This window comes from Psammomys obesus, unplaced genomic scaffold, assembly GCF_907164565.1.
Source record: "Psammomys obesus unplaced genomic scaffold, mPsaObe1.curated_primary_1811, whole genome shotgun sequence".
NCBI lineage: Eukaryota > Metazoa > Chordata > Mammalia > Rodentia > Muridae > Psammomys > Psammomys obesus.
Genome location: NW_026595981.1, coordinates 3,332,695 through 3,359,572, shown reverse-complemented (window position 1 = coordinate 3,359,572; position 26,878 = coordinate 3,332,695). Strand labels below are relative to the sequence as shown.

At 36.6% G+C, this 26,878-nt stretch overlaps 1 protein-coding gene across 3 annotated transcripts in view; it reads left to right on the top strand.

Annotated features, from left to right (window-relative positions):
- Taok1 (TAO kinase 1) overlaps positions 1 to 26,878 on the top strand; it is a 78,180-nt gene that overhangs the window by 22,229 nt on the left and 29,073 nt on the right. For all 3 annotated transcript variants that reach the window (XM_055619534.1, XM_055619532.1, XM_055619533.1), the window contains 10 exons: positions 4,453 to 4,524; positions 9,075 to 9,176; positions 10,006 to 10,051; positions 11,602 to 11,698; positions 13,171 to 13,284; positions 15,305 to 15,396; positions 18,267 to 18,360; positions 20,197 to 20,278; positions 23,330 to 23,497; positions 23,794 to 23,997. In XM_055619534.1, coding sequence (XP_055475509.1) covers positions 4,453 to 4,524; positions 9,075 to 9,176; positions 10,006 to 10,051; positions 11,602 to 11,698; positions 13,171 to 13,284; positions 15,305 to 15,396; positions 18,267 to 18,360; positions 20,197 to 20,278; positions 23,330 to 23,497; positions 23,794 to 23,997 — 1,071 coding nt within the window. The remainder of the gene's footprint in view (positions 1 to 4,452; positions 4,525 to 9,074; positions 9,177 to 10,005; positions 10,052 to 11,601; positions 11,699 to 13,170; positions 13,285 to 15,304; positions 15,397 to 18,266; positions 18,361 to 20,196; positions 20,279 to 23,329; positions 23,498 to 23,793; positions 23,998 to 26,878) is intronic.

The following is a 26,878-nucleotide window of genomic DNA, read 5'->3' as shown; positions in this document are numbered from 1 at the left end:
AAGGTCTGTCATTTTCTCGGCCATTGGATGTGTGTTCTCATCTTCCTCACAGAACCCACGTTCTTTGAGGTTGTTACTTATTACATAAGGTGTTTATTAAGTTATTGGCTATTGGTGATTAGTCTGACCTTCAGCTGCTTTTCTTTCTCCAAGGTAAGAGTTGGGTGTGTAATACTAGTTCCAATTCTCTGGCACAGGATTGTTTTCCCTGAGAACCATCCTTCCTTCCAATCCTGTGATTATCTAGGCACTTTCCTCAAAACACTTTAGGTGTGGGTAAAGGAAGTTTGCTATAAATAGAAAAGGCTCTTTATTCATGTAGTTGTTCTGGAGGTTGCTTGTAACCAAGGACAAAATTCCAAATATTTTACCAAGATAAGAGTTTAGGAAATAAAAATATACCTCCCTAAATATATCTTTTGGCAAGGTTTGTGTTAGTTATTCTATAGACACAGGAATGCCATCCTTGGAAGACTGTCCGCTTATTAGAATAGATAGTCTTGCTTTGTTGTTTTACTGGAGCCTCGCATAGCCTGCTTGCTGTCATCTTCCTCAGAAGCTTCAGGACCCTCATTCTGTAATGCTGAATGCTATATTAAGGCCACTCTATTGAGTTTTCCTGTTTTTGTGTGTGGCTCTTGTGTTTGTGGACATTAATAATTTATATGTTTTGTTCCCTCGTCCTTTTCTCTTTTATTAGTTCGTTTTGTAGACTAAAATTATTGAACCTTCTGAGGGAAAAGATAAGTGTAAAACTTCCCTATACAGCGTTCATCTGTCCTAGAATTTCTTTTCTCATACTTGAAACTGAAGTATGAGACTGAACCTTCTAATGTAATGTCTTAGCTAAATAAATACTTCCTATGTTTTGTGGCCACAATTTTTGTAATTTGAGGTGTGGTAACAACACTAGCGTACTTTTACTTTCCTTCTTTACAATTTTACAAATAGAAATACCGCTCTTTCTGTAGATTTTTCGAGCACCAACATAATCTATTGTTGTGCACATGCTCTTTTTCATGAATTTATGTGTACAGTGTGCGTGCAGATGTCCATGCAGGCCAGAAGAGGACATCAGATCCTCTGGAACTAGAACTCTACTTTGTTGTAAGCCATTTGGTATGGGTGCTGGGAACCAACCTGAGTTTTACAAGAGCAGTAAACGTTCTTATCCATGTATTTATCTCTCCAACCCCCAAGTTATAATTTTCATTATCACATTTTTCTTTTTCTTTCTTTTGGTTTTCTTTTGGTTTCTATGTGTATCAAGCGCTGGCTGTCCTGGACTCAATTTGTAGACCAGGTCAGCCTTGAACTCACAGTGATCCACCTGCCTCTGCCTCCCGGAGTGCTAGGACTAAAAGTGTGCGCTACCACGCCAGCTTCCCATTTTTCTTTTCCTGTTGTGTGTGTATGAGTGTATGTATGTGTGCGGTGCATGTTTTTAACTGTGTGTGAATATGGATATCCTCAGCATGTTGGGGATCATCCTAGATCACTCTTCATTACTTTTCTATGCAGGGTGTACCCAGAGCTCACTTTTCATGGCAATTCTTGTTAGCCAGCTTGTCCCAGCAATCCTGCCTCCTTTTCAGGGTTGGAATTATAAGTGGACCATTAAATCTACCCAGTGTCGTATTGGCTTTCTAGGGATCCATACTCTGTTCTTCCCTCCATGCCTTATAATTTCTCATGTTGTAGGCAATATGACCAGTGAGCCATCTTCCCAACCCCTATTGTTACTTTGTTGTTGACAGGATTTCTCCGTGTAGCCCTGGCTGCCCTGGAACTTTGAGTATAGATCAGGCTGGCCTCAAACTGGAGATCTGCCTGCTTTTGTCTCTCAAATGCTCAAAGCATGAACTACCATGCTTGGCTTATTTTCATATTTTTTTCCTTGAAGGAAACATTTTCCTCTTTGGCATGTCAGGATTGTCCTTATCTCATGCCTCTTATATTTTGGTGCTGTTATTATGTAAATTAATTATTATTTGAACATAAGGACTTAAATCACAAAAAGTCAGCAAGATGCTATGCTACTAAGTCACTTATGGGTGGGGAGAGAATGTATCATAGATTTGCTGGACAAAAGAATGATTTGTGTCCCAGCCAGATGGACTATGTTAGTAAGAATGGCATGCGATTTCAGATTTTTAGAAAAATCCAGGTAAGAAAGAGAGGAGGAAGACAGAATCATCATAGGTTAGAAAAACCAAGTTTCAGAGCCTATGCTTTAGTTCAAAGTATTTAAACAGTTGATATAAATGGTCATTCCTTGGAATATGGTATTTTGAGCACCAAGTCGGCTTTTAGTTTTGAGTATGTATCCTAGGAGTGGAATTGCAAATAACCTATGACAGTTCTGTGTTTAACATTTCGAGGAATAATCTGATGGCGAGCACAACAGCTACTGTTTCCATTCCCACCAGCAGTAAAGACTTTTTTTTTTAAATCTTTGTGACAATGCCTGTTATTCTGATATTTTGATTATATCTATCCTTACTGTTGTGGAGTGTTGGTTTTTTTTTTTTTTTTTTAGATTTCTTTATTATGTATACAATGTTCTGTCTGCATATACACCTGCACACCAGAAGACAGCATCGGATCTCATTATAGATGGTTGTGAACCACCATGTGGTTCCTAGGAATTGAACTCAGGACCTCTGGAAGAGCAGCCAGTGCTCTTAACCCTTGAGCCATCTCTCCACGCCCTTTGTGGAGTGGTTTTAATTTCATTTTCCTAATAACCACTAATATTAAACATGTTTTGGTTTGTTTAGGCAGGGTCTTTCTTTGTAGCCCTGGCTTTCCTGTATCTCACGGTATGGATCAGGATGGTTTTAAACCATTACTTACCTGTTTTTGCTATTTTTATTGTTTTAAAGGTGTATTAGGAGGCAGACACTTTTAATATTAGCACTCAAGAGTAGGAGGCAAATGAATCTCTGATTCTGGGTCAGCCTGATCTATGTAGAGAGTTCCAGGACAGCCTGGGCTGCATAATGAGACCTTATCTCTAATTAAGAAAATGAATATTAGAAATATTTGAATTAAAATCAAAGATGTTCAACATCATTAGTCTTGAACTTTGAAATATTTTGTTAAAAGTACATTTTGTCTTAGAGAAGGTGAGTAAAGGAAATAAGAGTGACAGTAAAGATGTATACCATCTGTACTAGGGTAAAGCCAGCCATGATCATAAAGACCTGGTCTCAACACAAGACAAAATATGTATTATGGAGTATTTTTCCAATATCAAGTCCTGAGTTAATACTTCATCATGATAATTCTTTTTATATCACACAAAATTCAGGCTAAGCGTACTTTTTTTATGTTTATTTTGTTGGAGAAGGGCCATGGAAGTCAGAGGACAACTTGCAGGAGGAGTCTGTTTTCTCTTTCCATTAGGTGTGGGTCTCAGGGATGGAATCCAGGTCACCATCCATACTTCGTAGCAAATGACTTACCTACTGAGTCATATCGACATGCCTGTGTCCTATAAAAGTTAGTTTAATTTCAGAGTCTTTCTGTCTGTATTTATAAATTGGTGTGTAACTTACTCAGTTTTAGTTGTAGGGTCATACTGCTTTCTTACGAGACAACTTTTCTTCCTTTTTACATACTGAAAGATACCCACCCCCAACCCTATGTGTGGATATGTTCAGGTGCTTCTTTATGTGTAAAGACCAGAGGACTACCTCAGGAGTAGTCCACCTTGTTTTGTTTTATTTATTTTATTTTCTGTGTATGCATTTACGTACACCACATATGTGAGTGGGACCTGCGGAGGCCAGAAGAGGTGTGGCTCTCATGGAATTGAGGTTACAGATGGTTGTCAGCTGCCATTTTGGATGCTGGGAATTGAACTTGTTTCCTGCAAAAGAGCAGTCAGCACTTTTCACCACTGCCACCTACCTATGCAGCCCTTGTGTTGTTGTTTTATAAATTAAAGAAACGTATATTCAAAAAATATTTTCTAAAAAAAAATGTGTATGCTTTAGAGAGAGAGAGACAGACACAGAGATACCTTTATGTAGATGTCTGCAGAAGCCAGAAGATTGCATTATATTCCTGGAACTGTAGTTACAAGTATTTGTGTGCCACTTAATATTGATGCTGGGAACTGAACCACAGTCCCAAGCACTCTTAACCACCAAGCTGTCTTTCTAGCTCCCTAACCCTAACCGTATTCCCTTTACACAGTGACTTTTGTATGTGACAAGAGCAGCTAAATGCTACTTAACAAAAGTCCCTAATTCAATAGTTCTTAGTTGTTATTAGATCTTTAGACTCTCGTTTGATTTCTTTTGTAATTTCTTTTTCCACTAAGGATAATTTTGATGTTTTCTGAACTAGTTCCAAGCACCTTTATTTATTCTCAAAAAAATAACGTCTCAGATTCAATCTACTGGTTTCTGTTTCACAGTGGTTCTCTCTTTGTTTCTTTTTAAGGCACGAGATGTACGCACTAATGAAGTGGTGGCCATCAAGAAAATGTCTTATAGTGGAAAGCAGTCTACTGAGGTAGGCTAATTATGTACATGTGTTTTGGCATGTTAGGAAACATACTCCTCCCCCCCCCCCCCCCCCCCCCCGAAACAAGGTTCCTCTGTATAATAACCCTGGCTGTCCTGGACTCACTTTGTAGACCAGGCTGGTCTTGAACTCACAGAGATCCACCTGCCTCTGCCTCCTCTTCTGGGATTAAAGGTGTGCACCACCATTGCTCTGCAAAACATACTATTTTTAATAAATGAGAAAAGGAAGAAAATTTAAAGTACATTTTATGTGTAAAAGTATATAATCATAAATGTATCTGTGGATTTCTCTTTTCATCCTTTCATTCTCTCTTTTTTAAAAATCTTTTTAATTACGATACTCAATTCCAGGTTTCTTTGCTATTTTCATGCACACTTAATTTGGTTGATTTCTCTCCTTCCCTTTATTTTTTTGCTCTGGTTAGTACTTACCCTTTCAGTCCATTTGTACCCTTCCATCCTAGAATTCCCCACTCCCTTCTTCAGAGTCCTTTTGTTTCCTGACTTCTGCCCACGCTTATATCAACTGATCTTTCACAAATGAGTGAGACTCCTTTAGCTGTTAAGAGCCATAAACTAACATGAGTGACATACTCAAAACCTCCTAATTTGGATCTTCAGCATCTAATTTTTTAAGTTGTAATTTAATAAATTATTCTGTGTTTATCTTGGTTTCTAATTACTAAATTAAGGTATATGTGATAGTAAATTAATAGGACATAATCTTTTAAAAACAATTGAGAAAATGTTTCAAGGCTGTTTTAAATTTTACCCAAAGGTAATACACAATAATTTGAAGAAGCAGAAGGAGAAGTAGATGCTTTAGCTGCCAGTATCTTATTTCTGTGTAATTATAAGGTTGTAAAATCTATTCGGAAATCTAGGATTCTGAGGGTCTTTCATTTTAAAAACTGACAGTTTTTTAGCTGTGGTAAAGTACTTATAACAAAATTTTACTCTCTGAAACCATCTTTAAGATGGCTCAGTTGTGTTAAGTACTTGCGTGTAGTCCAACCATTAGCAGCACTCTTGTCTAGAGTTCTTTGGATCTTGGGCCAGTGGACGTGTACTCATGATATGGCATGGAGATTTGGCTTAGTGGTAAAGTAGTTGACACCCATTCACATGGGCAGACTGTGGGGTCAGTTCCTAGTACCACCAAAACAACAGTCATTTTTGTTTTTAAACACCCAGCCCTAGCATCTACAATTGTACTGTTTCTCATGAAGTGAACTACTGGATGCACTGTCAAGCATATCCAGTCTTTGACGCTGTGGCACAATGTTGTCATCGAAAAAGTTTATGCTGAAGAACTGTGCGACTGACTTTTTAAATACTTGCAAAAAAAAAAAAAAAAAGATGTTTTAAGTAAGTTTTCAGTTCTGTGTTAGACTGCATTTCATAGCTATTTTCAGCTATGAGTCATCCCATGAAGCCTGAAGGGCTGCAAATTGGATATACTTGGAAAACTCATTCAGTAGTTGTCCTTTTGTTAATAAAGTATTTTATATCACAGCGTCTTCTTAGTGTTCATACATAGTATCACATGTGTCCAAATTTTCTTCCCTTTTAAGAGACTGAGAAATATTCCATTGTCTGTGTGTTTGTTTTTTGAGACAGGGTTTTTCTGTGTAGTCTTGGCTGTCCTGGACTCACTTTGCAGACCAGACTGGCCTGGAACTCACAGAGATCCGCCTGCCTCTGCTACCCCGAGTGCTGGGGCTACAGGTGTGTGCCATCATGCCCAACATCCATTGTATTTGTTACATCTAGCTCTCTCTATATTCACACCTCACATACAAACTTCCTCCAAATAGACCTGGGTTCTTTAAGATTTACATGGTATCCTGTCTGCATGTGCACTTGCACACCAGAAGAGGTCACCAGACCTTATTATAGATGGTTGTGAGCCACCATGTGGTTGCTGGGAATTGAACTCAGGACCTTTGGAAGACCAGCCAGTGCTCCTAACCTCTGAGACATCTCTCCAGCCCTTGACCTAGGTTCTTTTGGCTATTGTCAAGAATACTGCTATGAATATGAGTGCACAAGTGTTTCTTTTGGTTTTTGCTTTAATTTCTTTTGGTTAGATGCCCAGAAGTAGACTTGTTGAATTTGTTTAAAAGACACTGGCTCCTATTTGTGTTTAGTGGTAAATATTGGTTTGGTGATATTACACTGAAGGTATGGTAATAGTATTATAATTACATCATTTCATCATTTTGATACCTAAAAAGTGACATTTCTTAGAAGTACAATTTTATCTATATCTATCTATCAGGGTCGGTCTGTCTATCTATCTATCTATCTATCTATCTATCTATCTATCTATCTATCTATCTATCTATCTATCTATCTGTTTTGGTTTCTCTGTGTAGACTTGGCTGTCCTAGACTCACTTTGTAGACCAGGCTGGCCTCAAACTCAGAGATCTGCTGCCTCTGCCTCCTGAGTGCTGGATGACAGGTGTGTGTCACCACATCCTGCTGTGTAATTTTATTTACTGTTATATTAAAATAACTATATCTAGTAGATTTACTTATTTCATAATTGTTAAAGTCTGTTGATCAGTTAGATGTTGAACTAGTATTTATTATTGCATTATCTTTAGGATTTACTTTTGCTGTACTTCACAAATTTTTCTTTACACAGGGAAATCCAAATTTTAAGACTTTGCCCCATAGACTATTCAGAATTGAAGTGTAAAGCTCATAAAACTTTCTGAATCTTAAAATTTTAAATGTTTGTTGCAGATTTTATGTAGAAGACTGAGCATATTTTGCTGTGTTTAAGAGGTTATAAAGTAATATCAGAGATAAATGTTCTTAAATCTAGTATAAAATACTTTTTAATTTCTTGTTATACCTTTTTTGCTCTTAATTATATAGCCCATCAGTGTATAACTTTAAAAAAAATTTAAAATAAAAGAGCAATTATGTTTAGGTGCTGGAGAAATGTTTCAGTTTGTGAAGTATTTTCCATCTAAGTGTAAAGACCTGAACTTTACTTCCCTGGGCCCACATGAAAGTTAGGTGCCTGTTTGTAATCCCAGTACTCCTATGGGATGGGAGGTGGAGACAGAATTTCCAGAATTCCGCAGAATCTGTGCAGCCTGGCAACAGCAGAGACAACAAAGAACACCCTGCTGACTTCCACACATGCATCATGGCATGTATGTGCCTACACTCGCACATGGGCATGTACATACACATACATACAAAAGAGGAGTTAAGGATATGACCTAATTGCTATCTGTATTTCATGATACTTGTGAGGGAAAGATCTTAGCAGAATATGTAGGAAAAAGGTTACCACACTCCTCTTTTTCTGTGACCTTTTATACATAATTATTCTATTAGCATTTATTTTAGTTTTTTATTTTATGCAGGGTATTTTGCCTATATGTATTTCTGTGTCACACAAATGTACCTGGTGTCCCAGAGAGGCCAGGAGAGTGTGGGGACAATTGGATGGAGGAAGGAGAGTCAGTTTTCTTTAAGAGAGTGGTCCCTACGAGGGGTCTGCTCTCTTTAGGGCAAGCCCTACCCAGAAATATTTGTGCAGCACAAGTTGGACTGGATGGGTTTTTTTTTGTTTTGTTTGTTTTTGTTTTCTTTTTGTTGTTGCTTCCCCCCCCCCCCCCTTGGAGACAAAAAGAGTTTTTCTGTGTAGCCCTTGCTGTTCTAGAATTCACCCTGTAGACCAGGCTGGTTTTGAATGCAGAGATCTACCTGCCTCAGCCTTCAGAGTGGTGGGCTCAAAGGCATGCGCCTTCATGGCCTAGCTGGATGGGTTTTAAAGCAAAAAAAAGATTGCACACAAAATTGGATGGGTAGGGAGGTGGGATGAATTTAGGAGATGCTCAGGGAGGGCGGATGAATATGATCAAAGTACAGTTTTGTGAAGTGCATGGGAAATTAATAAAATTAATTTTAATTAGTAATTTTAGAATAATCTTATTTAAAGAAAATAGAAAGGTTGGATTTCTGAGGGAAAGAAAACCCACGTATTATATCATTGTCAATGTGCTTGATTGTTATGATTTGAGATCTTTGCATTTTATGTGCATGGGTGTTTGCCTGTATGTATGTATGTGTACTTTGTGTGTTGATCCCTCTGGAGGCCAGAAAAGGTTGGGTCCCCTGAAAATGGAGTTGTAGACTCTTGTGAGCTGACCTATGGGTGCTAAGAATGGAACTCAGGTTTTCTGAAGAACAACAAGTGCTTTTAACTTCAGAACCATCTTTCTAGTCTTTGATTATGAAACTTAGTAGGACTCATCGATTATGAATATTGTTAAACTGAAATTTGTTCTTAAATCAAATATATATCAAATATAATTAAGTAGAAAGCTGAGTATAGTTCTTTTAAACTTTGACATTTCGTGTATAGATCATAAAGTTGTACGTTCTAACTTTTTTTAATGTTTTATCTTTTTATAGTAGTTTTTTTCTTTATCTTTCAAAGGAAAATCAGTTTTATAATACTTTAATATCAGTTTATAATTCTTCTCTCTTTTTTTTTCCCTCCTCATAGAAATGGCAGGATATTATTAAGGAAGTCAAGTTTCTACAAAGAATAAAACATCCCAACAGTATAGAATATAAAGGCTGCTATTTACGTGAACATACAGCATGGGTTGGTATTTATTCTCTTCTAGTTGTAAATTAGTTGCCTTTGGTTTATCATGACTTAACTCAGTGTCTCAGACTAGTTATATAAAGACATGCACATACACCTGAAATGTTAGTTCATCCCGGGATAGGAAGAACAGTATTTCTACAACTCTTAACAGATAAAGGAACTTTTCAAGACTTTTCTCCAGAGTTTCATTCATCCTTTCAGAAATACCAGCTCAACATGTTATAAGTAGTACCATTATTTGAGAATGGAAGTAAATATATCTTTTTCACATAAAGTTGTATTAGTATATTTAAGTACAAAGGTCCTGGTGAAGTTTTAATACATCCTGGTAAAATTTGAAATGACATGATTCCTTTGCTGAAAAGCAGAATTGTGACATGGTATTATAAGAAGTAGATTATTTATATATGTGATTACATATAATTATAAATATATTTATGTAGAAATATATATATTGCAGTACACAGCTTATATAGTTGGTTTTATATTAACATTATTAAAAGGCAAATAATTGGCTTGAATTTTTTTTTTTTCCTTTTTTGGTATTTTTAAGACACTATCTTGCTATGTAGCCTAGGCGGTCCTGGAGTTCACTGTGTAGTCCATGCTGGCCTCAGATTTTCTGCCTTGTCATCATGGTTGCAGGGATTATTGGCATGTGTCACCATGCCTTATGAGCTTAATTTTATGTATAAATATATAACTTTCTGTAAAAGTAGATGATAGTTTGTTTTACTTTAGACTGTTCTTGACTTCACATGTATCAAATAGATTAGTGTTTATAGTATGTTTTAATACATTGATGATTTTTCTCCCTGTATAGCTTGTAATGGAATATTGTTTGGGATCTGCTTCAGATTTACTAGAAGGTAAGCTAACATTTATTTTATTTTGAGGCCAGGTAGTGGTGGCACACCTTTAATCTCAACACTGGGGAGGTAGAAGCAGATCTTTGAGTTTGAGGTCAGGCTGAACTCTACAGAGCAAATTCTAAACACAGCCAAAGCTACACACAGAGAAACCCTGTTTCAAAAGACAAAAACAAATAAACAAACAAAACAACAACAACAACAAAAAAAACCCCAAATAAGTAAACAAATCAGTTTTGAGATAGGGTTTCTCTGTGTAGCCCTGGATGTCTGAAAGTTACTACATAGACCAGGCTGGCCTCAAACACACAGACATCACCTCCTCCTATAGCCTTCCTGATTTAATTGAAAGCATCTGTCACCCTGCCTGACCCTAATTATTGTTTATTAAAGTATTAGAGGAAAAATAACAAAATTCAGTTGAGTTTATTTAAACAATATTAATGCTAAATAAATATATAGCCTTTTCCATTTTCTTCACATGAAATTTCCAGTGATTAGAAAATAGGCCAATTTTTTCATTCAAATTTATATGTATTTTTTTTTTTATTTCTTTGTCATTCAATTTGATCTCTTGGTACTTTTTTACAGTCATCAAGTGAATTGTTGAATATTGTTAAGCTTGGAGGAACAGTTGGCTGATGAGAACATGCTAACCCTTGTCATGAGTGTATACTAGTTATAAAATGAAGTGGCCTTTTGTTTATCACCATGAAAATGGTTTCTTGCTAAATGTCTGCTTTTTAAAAATTACCCTTGTGTGGGTTGGGGAGATAACTCAGCAAGTAAAGAAATTGCTGCACAAGCATTAGGACCTGAGTTCAAATCTTGAGAACTCAAGTAAAGGTAGCCATGGTAGTGTGCTTCAGTAATTCCAGTGTTTCACAGGGAGATAGAGGTAGACACAGCAGAATCCTTGGAGGTTTGGGGCTAGCTAGGGTGGCATATACAGAACAGCAAATACCAAAGAGACTGCCTCAAACAAGGTAGGAGGTGAGGATCATTATCATCCTTTGACCACATATAGACTGTAGTATGCACACATACTATACATAGAAATAGCAACGTGTCATTTGTATATTCATGTATATATTTTAAAATGAGTTTTTTTGTAAGTTATTTATTTTGTATAAATAAATGTATACATGTTTGTGCACCACAGTTCATGTGTAGAAGCCAGAGGACGACTTGAAGGGTTGGTCCTCTTCTATTATGTAGGTTCAAGGCATTGAACTCGGATCCTCAGGCTTGCACATTTACCCACTAACCCATCCCATCACCCCTTTAAATGTTATTTTTTTATATTTATTTATTTATTTATTTTTATTTTTATTTATTTATTTTTTTTGAGGGGAGACAGGGTTTCTCTGTGTTTATTAGCCTTGGCTATCTTGGACTTGATTTGTAGACCAGGCTGGCTGCAAACTCACAGAGATTCACCTACCTCTGCCTCTGGGAGTTCTGAGATTACCGGTGTGCTCAGCTTACCCCTATATATTTTTTAAACAAATATTCTGTGTGGTTACTTTTCAAATAATTTTTTTTTCCAGTTCATAAAAAGCCATTACAAGAAGTGGAAATAGCAGCAATTACACATGGTGCTCTCCAGGGATTAGCTTATTTACATTCTCACACCATGATCCATAGGTAAGTGACTCAAAAATTACCATATATTGACAAGTGAATGGTTTGTTGAATTTATCACCTCTACAGTTCAATGCCTCTGAAAGTTTTGTTTAGCCAAATATGATTATATAACTCATTATTTACACTACCACATAACAGAAAGAACACAATAATATACAGTTGGTCTGTTTAGAATAACTGTTGTTTTTGCGTATGTATGCTGCTATGTTTCCTAAAGCATATATATTTTGTGGAACTTAGTTGTAGAATTTTGTAATTTGCAAACCAGAGGGGCCATTAGGGATCATACAGTCTAGTCTGTCCTTCTCCTTGTACAATTAATGTTCTAATTTTTGACTGTAATTTCATCAAGATTGCAAAGCTAAATTGATTAGATCTTGAATTTAATGGGTCTTTTGTCTTCCTGATAACTGATCATGACAGATTTATTTTATTGATTCTATAACACGGACAAAAACTTTTTAAATTCTGTACATTAACCCTGATCATCCTTGATAGCACCATTACAGTTAGACCGATTTTTAGCATTGCTATTAGTTTTGGCTGTTCCACATAGATATGAGTATTTTAAAAATGGTATATGTGATCCAGATAAGAAACTATGCAGTATAGTCATTTTGAGTTGTGGATTGTTATTTCTAGGTGAGGGTAAGTGAAGTCCAAGAGAAATATCTAATATAGTAGCAAGTTTTCATCTCCAGAGTACCTCCTATGCATAAGGTCCTGGAATTCCCAGCAACACGCACATGCACACACACACACACACACACACACAGAGTCACGAAGGGTAGAAGAAAGTACTTTACCATTTAAAAAGAAATACACAAATAAAAGTGTATTATACGCAGTATTACATGTACTATAACAAGAATCAATAAATCTTGTAAATGCTTTTTTACTTTTTAAGTTATAAAAAGTTAAGTATATATTCTAGTATCCATGGAACATACATTCCTGTTGTGTAACTATCCATTTAGCTTAGTTTGGATAGTATGTTTGCGGTTACAGAAGAGTAAGTTTGAATATAAACTTGGGACCATTGATAGTGCATTATCCATGTGCTTCCAGTTTTTATTTCATGGTTAATCAGAAACTATGTGAAAGCTTGAGAAATGGGGTGAGTAATTCTTTTCTTATAAACCAAGTTCGGAAAATAAAGTTCTTTACTCTAAATGTTAAAAGGGATACTTAGAAAACTTAAAAATTCAAAGCCATTGTCCATACTGATAAACAAATTCAAAACCATTGAGTGTGACACAATGCTCAATTTTTTTTGTTTTGTTAATTAATCTTAATTATTGCTATATTTTTTACTTGAATTCTGTTTTTGTTGTTTAAGTTTATTATCACAATGTGAAATTATTTCAGTACTTGATGTTTTTATTCCTGTTTTGCATATTTTATATTTTCATCATTTTTAAATACAATCTAATGAAGGAAGGTTAAATAATTTTCTGTGTTCCTTAAACCAGAGATATCAAAGCAGGAAATATCCTTCTGACAGAACCAGGCCAGGTGAAACTTGCTGACTTTGGATCTGCTTCCATGGCTTCCCCTGCCAATTCTTTTGTGGGAACACCATATTGGTAAGAGTAGTCTTATCTGATATTGATGCTCATAATTAAAGTAAGCAGTATATGATTATACTTTTTAAGGAGTCATTTTCCTAAAATGTCTTGGATATTTTTTTATATTTTGTTTTATACTTAGTTTTAAATACAGATTTGCAGGTTTGTTCTTGCAACTGCTTCCTTTTTTCCTTTTCTTTTTTTTATTTTTTTTATCTTTGCCACATATACTTTCCATTTATTCTCTGTATTGTGTTTTAGGTATGGGAGTAAAACATCACTAACATTCAAATAGAGAAAATAAATATGCCCAGTAAACAGTAACAAATTTTCTTTAAATTTACTTTTTAAAATAAAATTTGTGAAGTTTGTGTCTTTGTAAATTGTTGTAATCAGCAATTAATATTTACTAATAATTTTCTTTTAGTCATGCTTGCTGTTAGTCCTAAACAGCTGTATAACCAAATCACCACTCTGAGACTGGGTTTATTTAGGTAACCTAGAACACAATGCTGGCCAATAGTTACTCCATCCTAAACCTCCAAGCCTGCATAGTTTCCTACGATTCAGATTTCCCACATTATACTTGCTTTTTGTGATATCTTAGGTCCAGTCCATCTCTCCACATAGTTCCAAGATCTGTCCTCCAGCTCTCTCTCTCTCCAAGCTCTCCTCCCACCTTTTCCTGTCCTCTAGTTCCTCCCCTCTTTCCTGTCCTCTGGCCCCTCCCAGCTCAACATTGTGTCTAGTTGCTTTATTTTGGCCTGTTTGCACAAGAGTTGAGACAGGATGCTTAGAATGAGTATCACAATGCAATATCTGGATTGAAACCAGAGCGTGGGGGGAGGGGGGAAAGTCAGCATTTGAATGAACAAGGGTAAGGTATATACATTTCAAAAGAACATTATACCAATGGTAAATGTATGCCACATGTATTAGCGTGACCTTGTAGAGCAGAAGGGGCATCAAATCCCTTGAAGCTAGAGTTACAGAAGAGCTTCTGGTGTACAAATCAAACTCAGGTCCTCTAGATTCAAAACTGCTGAGCTATATCTGCTGCCGTGCTGCTCCTTTCTTGAGACAGTGCCTCATGTTGCTCTGGCTGGTTTTAAACTCCCTATTTAGTTGAACTGACTTGCATCCCCTATCCTCTTGCTTTTGTTTTCTGAGAACAAACTCACTTTGTATCAGTCACTATGTAGACTGGTAGCTGAATTGGAGAAGTTCTGCTGTTTTGAATTTTCTGCTTGAGGAATTTCAGATGTACATAAAAATAGAAGTATAATGAGATCTTTCGTCCCAGTTACTCAGCCCAATAACCTTATCACATGGTTAATTCTGTCCTCCCTACTCTCATTTCTTCTTACCCAGTTATTTTTATTGAAATTCTAAATATTATCTGCTCTGGTCTAGGAATAATTTTATATGTATGTCAGTGAAAATTTTAAGGAAGTGATTTTTCAGATATTTAAACGTCCGTATGTCATCATTATATATTCTGAAAATAGTACCTTTGATCCATTGTATCCTTTTTATCTATGTTTGAAATCTCCCTTCTTATTTTATAAAAGACAGACTGTTACAATGGTACATTGCTCTGGGATGTACAGTCTTAACAGCTTATTAGAGAGAAATTTTGTGACCATCTTTTCAGTTTCTAAAAGAAACATTAGAGGGTTAGGATTCAGTTTACTGGATAGGCCTTGTGCCTGCCTTTTCATTTCAGGTAAAAACAACTGACAATGTTTGTTGCCCATGGCAAAATTCAGTATTTCAAGCAAGTATTAGAATTTTGTAGTGAAATCTCAGATAGCCCTGCTTTGGGATTGTCCTTCTGGAATGCTGTGACAGGATGACAGATGGTGAGAATGAGTTCCATGGTTTCTGAGCATTGCTAAAATCGTACCTCGTAGCTTCTAATTTGTTTTCCATTGTAAAGATTTTTATGTTTACATACATTGTTTTTAAACTGATGTTATTTATGTAGACGGAACTTACATTCCCAAATTTTAAATTGGTTGAATATTGTATGTTTTAGGATGGCCCCAGAAGTAATTTTAGCCATGGATGAAGGACAGTATGATGGCAAAGTTGATGTATGGTCTCTTGGAATAACATGTATTGAATTAGGTAAGCATTATTTTTTTATTACTAAGGATTAAGTTTTGTTTTTTTTGAGACAGGATCTCACTGTATATAACCTTGGCTTACCTACAACTTCTCTGTAGATCAGGTTGGCCTCATAGATATTCACTTGCCTCTGCTTTCTGTTTGCTAAGATTAAAAGTGTAAGTCACCACACCTAGCTGAATTAAGTTTTGATTCAGTGTTTACTCAATTACCATATTAAATTAGATTTTTGTCTTAGATCTCAATTTTTAAAATTAATTTATTATATATACTTATATAATGCATACATAATATTTTTGTCTGCATGTATGTCTGAGTACCATGTGTGTGCCTGGTGTCCAGGGAGACCAGAAAAGAGGGTGTTGGATTGCCCAGAACTGTAGTTGCAGATGGTTTTGAATCTCTATGTGGGTTCTAGGAAGTGAGCTCAAGTCTTTTGGGAAAGCAGCCAGTTCTCTTAACCACTGAGCCATCTTTTCAGCCCAGATTTGAGGGGAAAAATAAATCTTTTAAAGCTTTTGCTTTGATTATCTGATGATTTTATATTAACCTAATACATATTAGGTTACATGTATTTGCTATTAAATTAGGTCTAAAATAATTTTTCACTGTGGTCTTGAATATCTATGTCTGACATTAATTGTTTAACACTTAGAATGTACCTAATACCATGTTTATCATCCATAGGAGCTTTTTTGTTTTTTATTTTGGTTTTTGGAGACAGGGTTTCTCTGTGTAACAGCCCTGGCTGTCCTGGACCTCACTCTGTAGACCAGGCTGACTTTGAACTCAGAGAGAACCATGTGCCTCTGCCTTCAAGTGGTGGGTTAAAGTCGTGTGCCGCCACCCAGCCGTAAAAGGTCTCTTAATCATTGATGACGTATTACTATATAAATTAGTTACTTCTAAGTTTAGAAATTAGATGTCCATTTGGTTGGGTAGGCTTTAACTTTGGTATTGTAGAGGCTTAGACAGGAGGATTGCAAATTTAAGGTCTGCCTGACAAGAGAGTGAATTCAAAGTAGCCTGGGAAATTTAGTAAGACTTGCAAAATTATAAAAAAAACTAGGGCTAGAGCTCACTGGTCCATATCTAGCATGTGTGTGACCCTTTGTTTAACTTCCAGTAATACCAACATTTGGGTGGAAAGTTTAGATGGATCTTGATTTGGCTTACATAGTGATGTGGGCTACATAGGGAAACACTAAATTTAAATTCTTGGATCTTACCATGTAGATTCAAAGCAATCCTCATGCTTTTGCTTCATGAGTGCTGGGATTAAATGTGTGCATCACCATGCCCAGAATTTTTTTTTTTTTTTTTTTTTAAGAAATGTTAGTTAAAGGACTAGAGATATAGCTCCAGTTCTGTTGGTAGAATGTTTACCTAGAATGAAGTTCTGGGTTTGGTTTCCCTGAACCATATAAAACTAAGAATGAGGCAGGGTGATCAGAAATTCAAAGTCATCTTCAGCTACAGAACAACCCAGAAGAGAAGAGAATAAGAGGTCAGTTGAATCTGCCAGTTTGAAGACCTCAATAATAACATAAATGGATGTTATTATTTCATTCATTCTAAATATCTTTAATAATCATTAAAACTAAAATCAGATTCTTTATGATGATCATTAAAATTGGTAAGCCTCTTTTCATTTTGGTTAGAGAAAGAAGATACAAATTTCTAATATTAGGAATGAACAAAGCCAGGTGTAAGAGTTTACATTTATAATCTTAAAGTTAAAGAAGCTGGCTCACGGTTTGGTGCCAGGCTGGCCACACAGAGTTCCAGGATAGTTCCTGGGCTAGGAGGAATGAGAAGTAACAATTAGTACTGATTATAAAAATAAGGGACTAAACAGATGCCTTAGCAGTTATGAGTTCATATTTCTCTTGGGGATCCAACACCCTCTTCTGATTTTTGTAGACATCCCCACTTGTATACATAACCTATACAACACAAATATTTAATTTAAAAGTAGTAGTAAAGGAGCTGGAGAGATGGCTCAGCGGTTAAGAGCACTGGCTGCTCTTCCAAAGGACCTTGATTCAAATCCCAGCAACCAAATGGCAGTTCAAGGCTATCAGTAATTCCAGTTCCAGGGAATTTGACACAGACATACATGGAGGCAGAACACAAAAATAAAACAAACAAAAAGGATTTTTTTTTTTACAACAATTTTCTATTTAGTGATGTTGTAAATTAAAAGAGTGTTGTGGTATATAAGGTTATTTATTATTTGCCCTATAACTATTGTGGTGGTATTATTTAACCTGCTATCACAAATAATAAGACACAGACACCTGTTAGAGTTTATAATTGCCTTATTTCCTTAGACCTGGCAGGTATTTCTTCCTACAGTGTCTCAATAACTTCCACCATCTGTCTCCCAGTCCCCATCCATTACCATCTGTCTTAATCATTCCTATCTGGGCTACCTCCCATCCATAATCCCAAGATACTTGCTTGTATTCTTCATCTAGGCCTTTCCATGACATTATTGGAGAACTTCCTCCTGGCCTGTGTGGTTCCTTTCTCCACACTAACTCATCATGGCGCCCTCCTTCCTCCTTTCTTCCCATCATTTCCAGTGATTCCCTTGAACCTGAAGCCGGGGAATCTTAGTCACGCCTAGCCCATTTTGCCCTGCCCAGGTAAAAATCAACACATCAGCTATAATGTCCTAGGCAGGTTTACACAGCAAGGATAGGTGTATCCAGACAGTAACCAGATCTTGAGGGTCAGCAATCAGCATCAACATACCAACAATTAAGTTTAAAGTTGTTTTCAAAATATATTCTTAAAATCTTGATTAATACTTGAGTATCCTTATACATTCACATTTTAACAGAAAGATTTCCTATCTTTTATAGCGGAGAGGAAGCCTCCTTTATTTAATATGAATGCAATGAGTGCCTTATATCACATAGCCCAAAATGAATCCCCTACACTACAGTCAAATGAATGGTGAGTATTCCCATAAGATATTGATTAATGTTTCGGAATTTCTATAAATATCAATAAAGTATAAACATTATCAGTATGACTATTTTATTTAAGTAAATGTACTACCTGAAAACAAAGTAGGTTACTTCTCCTTTCAATAATAATAATCTTAATAATTTAATAGCATTTTTTGAGCATTAATACTTTGTAGCTAAAATGCATAGATTGTCATAACCTGTTGTAATTATTTGAAGAATAGATTATCATATTGTATATGACATAGGTAAATGGTTTGATTCTTTCAAAATTATTAGGTAATTTAAAACCTAGCTGAATATGTTAATTCATACTGATCTGTTTTTTTCTTCTAATGTGTAGTCTTTGATTTGCTAAAACTTCATGTAAGACAGTATACGGAGAAGAGATTAACAGTTTTAGACTAGAATTGTTTTGAGTTGAAAAAATTGTGCATTAGTTACTTTTCTCATTGCTGTAACAATTTATCTGACAAAAGCAGCTTCAAGAAGGAAGTTTGGGATCACCGTTTGAAGGTAGAGTTGGTCTTGATGTGGAAGGCATCTGGTTACATTGTATCTTCAGTGAGGAGTTAGAGTTCTGGAGCTCCACTTGCTTCATTTTATGTACTTATTCTGGGACCTCAGCCAATGGGAAGGTGCCTTGTACGTTCAGAGTTTATCTTCCTCAGTTAATCCTTTCTGGAAACACCCTCGCAGAGACCCACTTACAGGCTTGTTTTCAAGATGATTCTCAATCCTGTCCAGTTAATATGATTAACCATTATTACCCTGCCCCTTGTCAGAATTACAATTTTTGCCTCTAAAGTTGCATTTTCGTTTTATAATACAAAATGTGTTAGTCTCTGAAAGTTCCTATAGTCTTTAACATTATACAGAAGCCCAATGTCTGAAATCTCTTCTGAGATGTAGAGTAAACTCTTCTTTTTGGACCTCTTACACAATGAAAGACAAGTCTCATTTTCTATAATGTCAGCCTTTTGAGAGGTTGGAGAATTGTTCCAAGTTCAAAGCCAGCCTGGGCTACAGTGTGAAACCCTATTCAAAAAGAAAAAATGTGTTGCCCTTTTTGAATATTGGAGATAAACATTGATGAAATAATTACTTTCTGTGTAATCACTGAGCTCCCATGAATGATGCTATGATGACACATTAGAGGGTTTTAATATTTCAAAAATTATCTTTTATCAGTCTTCTAGATTTAATGGAAGTTTTATCCTTTTGGTCAGGGGCAGCAAATACCTAGGTTATTTTTAAAATATTCTTTTTCCTTGGTCTACAAAGTGAGTTCAAGGATTACACAGAGAAAATTTGCCTTGAAGAACTTAAAAAAAAAACAAAGCTTTTCTCTATAGGGAATAAAATAAGAGAAGAGTTATGTTCTAAAACATGCTCTATAGAAAACAGTTCACAATAAATAAGAAGAGACTTAGAGACAGGGTAGGAGAGTGTGAAGCCACATTTGACGGGGGAAGAGCTTTAGATGGGCCGCACCTCCTCTTGACTCAGTATTGAATGATTTCTGATAGGTAAATATGTGGGAACAGGATGTTTTCTTTTTATTCTTTCTTTCTTTTTCAAATTCTAACCAATCATGCACCCTGCCATGGCACTATACCCCCAGCCTAGGATTTGTAAATGATCTGTGCAAGTCTATTTTTGGAAAATTTTAAAGTCATTGGTTTCTCTAACTCACTTTGCATAGAAGAAATTATATTATCATTTCTTCCCTATTCTTCCTTCTGTGAGTAGACATGTGTCTTTTTGGATGTGTTTTTAAAGGAAATAGCAATATGTTCACTTGATACTTTCTTTACAATAGGTCTGATTATTTTCGAAACTTTGTAGATTCTTGCCTCCAGAAAATCCCTCAAGATCGCCCTACATCAGAGGAACTTTTAAAGGTCAGTCTGTAAAACTTTATTGTTTTTAATCCTTAGGAAATTATTTTAAAACGGTTTGTTGTTTTTTTCTTCTCAGTCAGGATTAACTACATTAGTTTTTACTAAAATACTAAATTTGGGGCCAGTGAAATGGCTTGGCATTTGTTGCCAAACCTCACAGTTTGGCGGTTGTTGCCAAACAACCGCCAGACCTCACAACCGGCTCTGAATGCCCGAAATCCACATGGTAGAAAGAAAAAAGTGACTTTAGCATAAGTGTGTGTGTGTGTTTGTGTGTCCGTGTCTCCTTGTCCATAAATAATAAACAAATGTAATAAAGGCTTTGTAAAATAGCAATTTAAAAGTTTTTTTTTTTTTTTATAGTGCTGCCACTCAAATAGGACTATATGTCAAGCATGTACTCTTAATCTTTCAGCTATTTTTCCCAGCCCTTTTAAATACTAATACTTGTTTTTTTGATAGTGTTTCACTGTGTAGCTATGGCTGTCCTGGAAATTACTCTGTAGACCAAGCCTTCAACTCAATTCCCCTGCCTCTGCCTCCTGACTGCTAAGGTTAAAGGCGGAAACTGTCACACCCAGCTAAAAGTACTATTTTTTTGTTTTTGTTTTTCAAGACAGGGTTTTTTGGTGTAGCTTTGGCTGCTCTGTACTCACTTTGTAGACCAGGCTGGCCTCAAACTCATAGCAATCCACCTGCCTCTGCCTCCCTGAGTGCTGGGATTACAGGTGTGTGCCATCGCACCTGGCTAAAGTGCTAATATTTTTATATCATTATCTCTGTGATTCTGGGTTTTGAAATCAGGGCAGGCATTTTACCAATTCAGTCACCCCCCAACACTCCAGTCACCCCAACACTCTACCCCAACCCTGGTAAATTTACCTTCCTTAGATACTACATTTGTTTTAAAGATGCCTTTAGAGTTTAAGTGTGCTCGCGTGCGCGTGCGTGTGTGTGGGTGTGTGTGGGTGTGTGTGGGTGTGTGTGAGATGGGGGGTGGTGAAGCCTATTCCTTTGAGGCAGGATCTCAGCTAGGCTAGAAGTGAGCAAGCCCTACTGTTCCTCCTCCATTTGTAGGTAATTCCAGCATGTTGTAGCTGCTGAGATCCAAGTGCTAGCTCATTTAGCAACGAATATTATAAATGAATATATAAACATCATGTAGGTTTGGCTCAACAAGATGCTTTAGTGAATAAAGGCACTTGCTTGGCACCAAGCCTTAAGACCTGAGTTCTATTTCTGACTCTTATAGGTTGTCTTCTGACTTCCACATATATGTGTGTCCACATGTTCACGCACTGCCCCCCCATATACATATATATTTAGCTTTTCTCAAAAAATTGTTCATTTGAGTGTTGGCCATTTAATTAATACTGGTAATAGTATAATAGTTTTACTGAATAGTTTTTGTTTTATGTTTTGTTTTGACATGAGGTCTCACTATGCCTTGAGTAGCCTGGAACTCAATTTGTAGACCAGGCTGGCCTTGAACTCAGGAAGATTCTTCTGTCTCTGCCTCTTCAGTGTTGGGATTAAAAGTGTGCACCATCACATCAGGCTTGATGTAGTTCTTTTTTCTTTTTTTCTTCCTCCCCCCTACCCCTTTGGTGTTTTGAGACAGGATTTCTCTGTGTAGCCCTGGCTGTCCTGGATTTACTTTGTCGACCAGGCTGGCCTTGAACTCATAGCAATCTACCTGCGTCTGCCTCCCTGAGTGCTGGGAATAGTTACAATTGCAGGTGTGCACTACTACGCCTGGTTTGATATAGTTTGTAAAGCCTGCTTTTTTTTTTTTTTGAGAGGGATCTTGAGTATCCCAGGCTGGCCTTGAACTTTTGTTGTGTAGTCATGCTCCACCACCTTGTTTACTAGATTTAATACAAGACTTCATGGATGGGCTGGAGAGATGGCTCAGAGGTTAAGAACACTGGCTGTTCTTCCAAAGGTCCTGAGTTCAATTCCCAGCAACCACATGGTGGCTCACAACCATCTATAGTGAGATCTGGTACACAGGCAGAATGCTGTATAAATAAAAAACTTAATACGTCTTTAAAAAAAAAAAGACTTCATGAATCCTAGACAAATACCAACTGAACTACATCTTCATATCTGTTAAAGTTTCTTGATTAGGGGCTGAAGAGATGGCTCAGTGGTCAAGAACACTGGCTGTTCTTCCAGTGGACCCACATTTGATTTGTAGCGCCCATAATTGTTTCTTCCAGTTCTGAGTCATATGACACCTTCTTCTGGCCCCTGAGGGAACTGCATGCACATGTTACCCAGACACATGTAGGCTGAGATTTAAAAGATTAAACTCATTCAGCTGAGATTTAAAAGATTAAAAATTTGGACTAGCTAGTAATGAGAATTTGACTTTAGCTATGAATCATTTCCATGACTCATGTGAACTATTTTATATTACTATTTTAGAATTTCAAAACAGGTAAAGTTTCTTCAGTAACATTGGCTAAATCAGTCCTACAACGAATATCCATGTATGCACATACTTACATACGTACATTGATGTTATTACTTGCAGTTGTGATGCATAGTGAAACAATAACTGCGTCTGTAGTCCCTGAGAGTGAGCTCACACGTGCCCTCAGAAATAAAAGCCTGACCAACTGAGCGCTAGCGCATACCTTTATCTCAGCACTAGAAGGACCACAGAGTCAAAGTCGGCATTGGCTGTCACAGTGAAACTCCGTCTCAAGACAAGGAAGCCCATACTGTCACTGCATTTTCCTACTTAAATCAAGCATAGCTTATAGTCAGGAGTGGATCTTCATAGTATTTAAACGCTTTTATAATTTCAACTGTATTTTCACTGGCCAACTAAAAATATCCTGATGATTATTTTATTCAAGAGTATTTATTTATTTAGGCAGAGTGTGGAAATTATTATTTTCTAAGTATCAAAAGTCATAAGATATAATAAAATTGGACACCTATAAGATATATGAATCTATATCACCCATAGATTATGAGAAAGAAATATGTTTGAACTAATTAGGAGAGAAAATAGCCCATTTTTATTTTCTGCCATTCTAGCACATGTTTGTTCTTCGCGAGCGCCCAGAAACAGTGTTAATAGATCTTATTCAAAGGACAAAGGATGCAGTGAGAGAGCTGGACAATCTGCAGTATCGAAAGATGAAGAAGCTCCTTTTCCAGGAGGCACATAATGGACCAGCAGTAGAAGCACAGGAAGAAGAGGAGGTATATATAGTACTTAAAATTGACACAAATTTTAAGTTTACTAATTTCTTGTGCTACTTGCCCAGCCGAGAATACCTTTTATGTCATCGGTTCCACTACTGTGCTCTAAAATTCTAGTTATAACAAAGATCTTTGATCTTGTTATTATATACTTTGCATCCAGTCCCTTTATATTGTGTAGTAAAGGATATGAGAAGTCTTTACTGAAGACACTTGTGTATGTTTGTCAAGCTTCTCTTCTATGTAATCCGTAATTAAGAAGACACTTAGATATTTTAATTTCTCTTTTCCCTTAGGAGCAAGATCATGGTGTTGGCCGGACAGGAACAGTGAATAGTGTTGGCAGTAATCAGTCTATTCCCAGTATGTCTATCAGTGCCAGCAGCCAAAGCAGCAGTGTTAACAGTCTTCCAGATGCCTCGGATGACAAGAGTGAGCTAGACATGATGGAGGGAGACCATACAGTGATGTCTAACAGTTCTGTCATCCACTTAAAACCCGTGAGTGTTGTCTTTTCTCTGGGGGAGAAAACAAAACAAAAACCGAAAAACTCAACTTTGACCCTTAATTTTCTTTTGACTGATTAATTCAAGAGATTTTCTTTGAAGTTTAAGAAGTTTGGAATCTGGGTGTGGTGATTTATACCTGAATCCCAGACTTAGGAGGATCAGGAATTCACGGGTACCTCAGCTACATAGTAAATTTGAGGCCAGCCACAGAAGACTCGGTTCACCACAACACCTCACCACCCCAACAAAGAAAAGAAAAGGAAAAAGCAAAAACAGAACAGTTCGGGTGCACTCCCTGGTTAGGATCACGTGCTTTTCCAGAGGACCTGAGTTCATTTCTCAACATTCGCAATAAGCAGCTGTGTCACGGGTTTGTCACAGCTGTCTATAATTTTAGGTCTAAGGGACATAATATATGCATAATTGTGTGTGTGTACATAACCTATTGTTATGTACATGAAATTTATGAATAGTTTCAATTAGAAAACAAGAGTTGGGCTAGAGAGATGGCTCAGAGGTTAAGAGCATGGGCTGCTCTTACAAAGGTCCTGAGTTCAAGTCCCAGCAACCATATGATGGTTCATAACCATCTATAATGAGATCTGCCCTTTTCTGGGATATAGGCATACATGCAGGCAGAATACTGTATAAATAATAAATAAATCTTTGAAAAAGGAGAGAATCAATTACGAGTAATGAGCCAGAAGCAACTTTTATAGTACTCACTTTTATATTTAAAATAAAAGAAGACATTTGATAGGGTTTAGTAAAAGAAGTGTTTTTGTTTATGTGTCAAATGTGTTGGTATGTTTACACATGTAGAAATTCTGGATTGAACAGTTTTCTTTGGTCACTCGTCACTACCTCAGTCCTGAAGCAGGATCCCTCAGTTGAATTCAAAGCTTGATGATGAAGTCTAGCCAGCCAGTTTTCTCCATGGATCCCATGTCGCCACCATCTCTTTAGGCTAGAATTACTGGCAGGCTGCCATGCTGTTCTAGCATTTATATGTGGCTTAGGGATCCAGACTCTAGTCTTTAAGCTTGTGTGACAATTGGTTTAGCCACTGAGCTATCTCCCTATTCTCCTTTGTAATTTTGAGTATAAATTTCTTAATTTTCTCAAGAAAATTGAGGACTGGAGTGCAGTTTCGTAGTCGTAGAATGCTTGCCTAGCATGCAGGTGACCTTGGGTTCAATTAAAGCAGGCTAGCCATTTTGTATTCAGTTCTTAACACCAGAAGAAAAAAAGAATAAGCAAGACAAGTCAGGTAATTCTTTATAGGAGAACTTTTTTTTTTCCTTTTTCTCTTTGAGACAGGGTTTCTCTGTGAAAACTATGACTATTTCTATAAAGTTCTACAAAGCTGGGCTTGGTGGTGCACACCTATAAACCCTGTGCTCAGGGAAGCAGAGGCAGGCTACATTAAAAAAAAAAAAAAAAAAAAAAAAAAAACCCTGTCTAAAAAAACAAAATAAAAAAGTTACCATATTTTGAATAGATGATAGAAGATACTGCTAATTGATGACAGCTTCTGTTTGAGGTGATGTGATAGATTTATAGCACTGAAAATGTAAATGGTGGGGACTGGAGAGATGGTTCAGAGGTTAAGAGCACTGTCTGCTCTTCCAGAGGTCCTTAGTGATTCCCAGCAACCACATGGTGGCTCATAACCATCTATAATGAGATCTTGTGCCCTCTTTTGGTGTGCAGGGTACATGCATACAGAATATTGTATACATAATAAATAAAATCTTAAAAAAGAAAGAAAATGTAATTGGTGCCAATTAAAATGGCTAAAAAAGGAAAAAGTTGGTTTGTTTGCTTTTTTCTGAGACAGGGTTTCTTTGTATAGCTTTGGCTGTCCTAGAACTCACTCTGTAGACCAGGCTGGCCTCAAACACATAGAGATCCTCCTGTCTCCTAAGTGCTGTGATTAAAAGCGTGTACTCCCACCTTCTGCCTTTTTTGTTTTGTTTTGTTTTGTTTTTTAAAGACAAGGCCTTGGCTTGCCTGGAACTCACTATATAGATCAGACTGGCCTTGGAACTAAAAGAGATTTACCTGCTTCTGCCTCCCATGTTCTGAGACTAAAAATATGCACTACCATGCCAACCTTAATATATTTTAACAAATACATAAAACCTGTTATGAATGATGGTTAAACCTTAATATAATTTTCCATATAAAAATTCCACTTAATTTTTTTCTTTTCTTTTGAGACATGATCTTAATCTAGCCAGGGTTGGCTTCACACTCATGGCAATGCTGTCATAACCTTCTGAGTACTGAGATACTACAGTTAATAGCCACCACCCAGTAACAATAGCAGTAATTTTCTTTAACTATTATGTTTTTATTGTTTCTTTTTGCAAATGGTGAAGATATTATAAACATAATCTAAAGCCTAACATAGTGACACTCATCTATAATCAAAGCAGAGAAAACACCAACACCAACAAAATAGTGTTATACTGTACTGCTTATGAATCTCAAGACTGCTTAAGTATTATTATTTGAAACATTCATTACATGTCCTATTTTGCTTTTAAGTTACGTAAAAGCTTTTTAGTTTTTTATTGTTTTTAAATAAGTGTAAACGTGTTGGGGGTGGTGAGTATGTATATGCAGATGAGTGCAGGTGCCCCAGGAAGCCAGAGGTGTCAGATCCCCTAAAACTAGAGTCGAGTCAGAGGTGCTTGTGAGCCACCTGATGTGGGTGCTGGGAATCAGACTTGGATCCTGTGGTAGAATCTCTAGTTCAAGCTTTTAGAGGCAAGCGGATCTTGAGTTTGAGGCCAGCCTGGTCCAGGACAGCGGGAGCTACACAAAGCAACACTGTATTGAAAAACCAAAAATAAATAAATAAAAT